Consider the following 993-nt stretch of genomic DNA (forward strand, 5'->3'; position numbering starts at 1 on the left):
AAGTGAGATTATACATGCTTAGAGCTCCCATAAAGCCATTCTGAATTTCCTTTGTTAACACTTTGACAGAATCATATTTTTATATCCATCAATCATTTTGAGATTCCTCAAATAACTTATCACTTCAGTTTGGTATATTCTAAAAAGACTTCTGTATAATTAGAAATAGTAGGTGAAATTCCACATTGGCTGAACTCAAAGTTGCCAAAATCCAAAAGGAAATGTCATGCTTGAAAAAGCAAATACTAATCCTGAAGTTGGGAAAGGTAATAAAACTAGAATGACCAAACCAATTTCTTAACATATCACTAAAACTTAAAGGCTGTCATTAAAGTTAAATGGTGGTGAGAGACTGAACCCGAGATGACAAATTTATGCATTACATATCATAATGCATAAACGATAATCTGAATTGATAAGAGAATGATAATGTTATGAGCGTGTGCTAAACGGTAAAACGAGCCCATTTAGTCATTACTTGCTCAAACGCCTTTCCTTGTTCGATTTCATGGAGGACTTCATGCTTAATCTGAAATATAATGTACTGGTAAAATCCTAACCTCCTTTATGCTAAAATAGTTTTGTATTTCCTTGCCAAGTGTGCTCCATACAAACAATGCAAAAGTGTACAGCACACACAAAGTGCAAGTCGGCATACCTCTTACGATGGTGCTCATTGTACTTGTCGCGGTAGCTACTACCACCACCACTGCCCTTTTTAGACTTGGTGTACTCATCCTGGAAGTCCTTCTGCTCCTTGTCTGCTTCTGCAGCTTCCCTCTCCAAGTCAGACCAGTCTTTGCCAGACTCTTCACTGCTCCCAAGGTCTAAGGAGAAATCAAATCGTAAATCCCAAAACCAGAGCATACCCTTTAAGGGGACCATCCCAAGAAAAGCCTATCTTACTCATTTGATAAATCTTTTTTAGGTAACTAGTCAATTTCCCTTGCATTTTATAGAATATAAAATTGTGACTTGTCTACTATGTAATTT

The 993-nt window shown here is 36.7% G+C and overlaps 1 protein-coding gene across 1 annotated transcript in view; it reads right to left on the bottom strand.

The window, feature by feature from the left end:
• Window positions 1-993, bottom strand: part of LOC119587706 (FACT complex subunit spt16-like) — a gene marked incomplete in the record, with an annotated part of 82,314 nt that overhangs the window by 3,251 nt on the left and 78,070 nt on the right. The window contains 2 exon segments of the mRNA XM_037936389.1: window positions 479-529; window positions 659-827. Coding sequence (XP_037792317.1) covers window positions 479-529; window positions 659-827 — 220 coding nt within the window.

Source organism: Penaeus monodon, chromosome 23, assembly GCF_015228065.2.
Source record: "Penaeus monodon isolate SGIC_2016 chromosome 23, NSTDA_Pmon_1, whole genome shotgun sequence".
Classification (NCBI taxonomy): Eukaryota; Metazoa; Arthropoda; class Malacostraca; order Decapoda; family Penaeidae; genus Penaeus; species Penaeus monodon.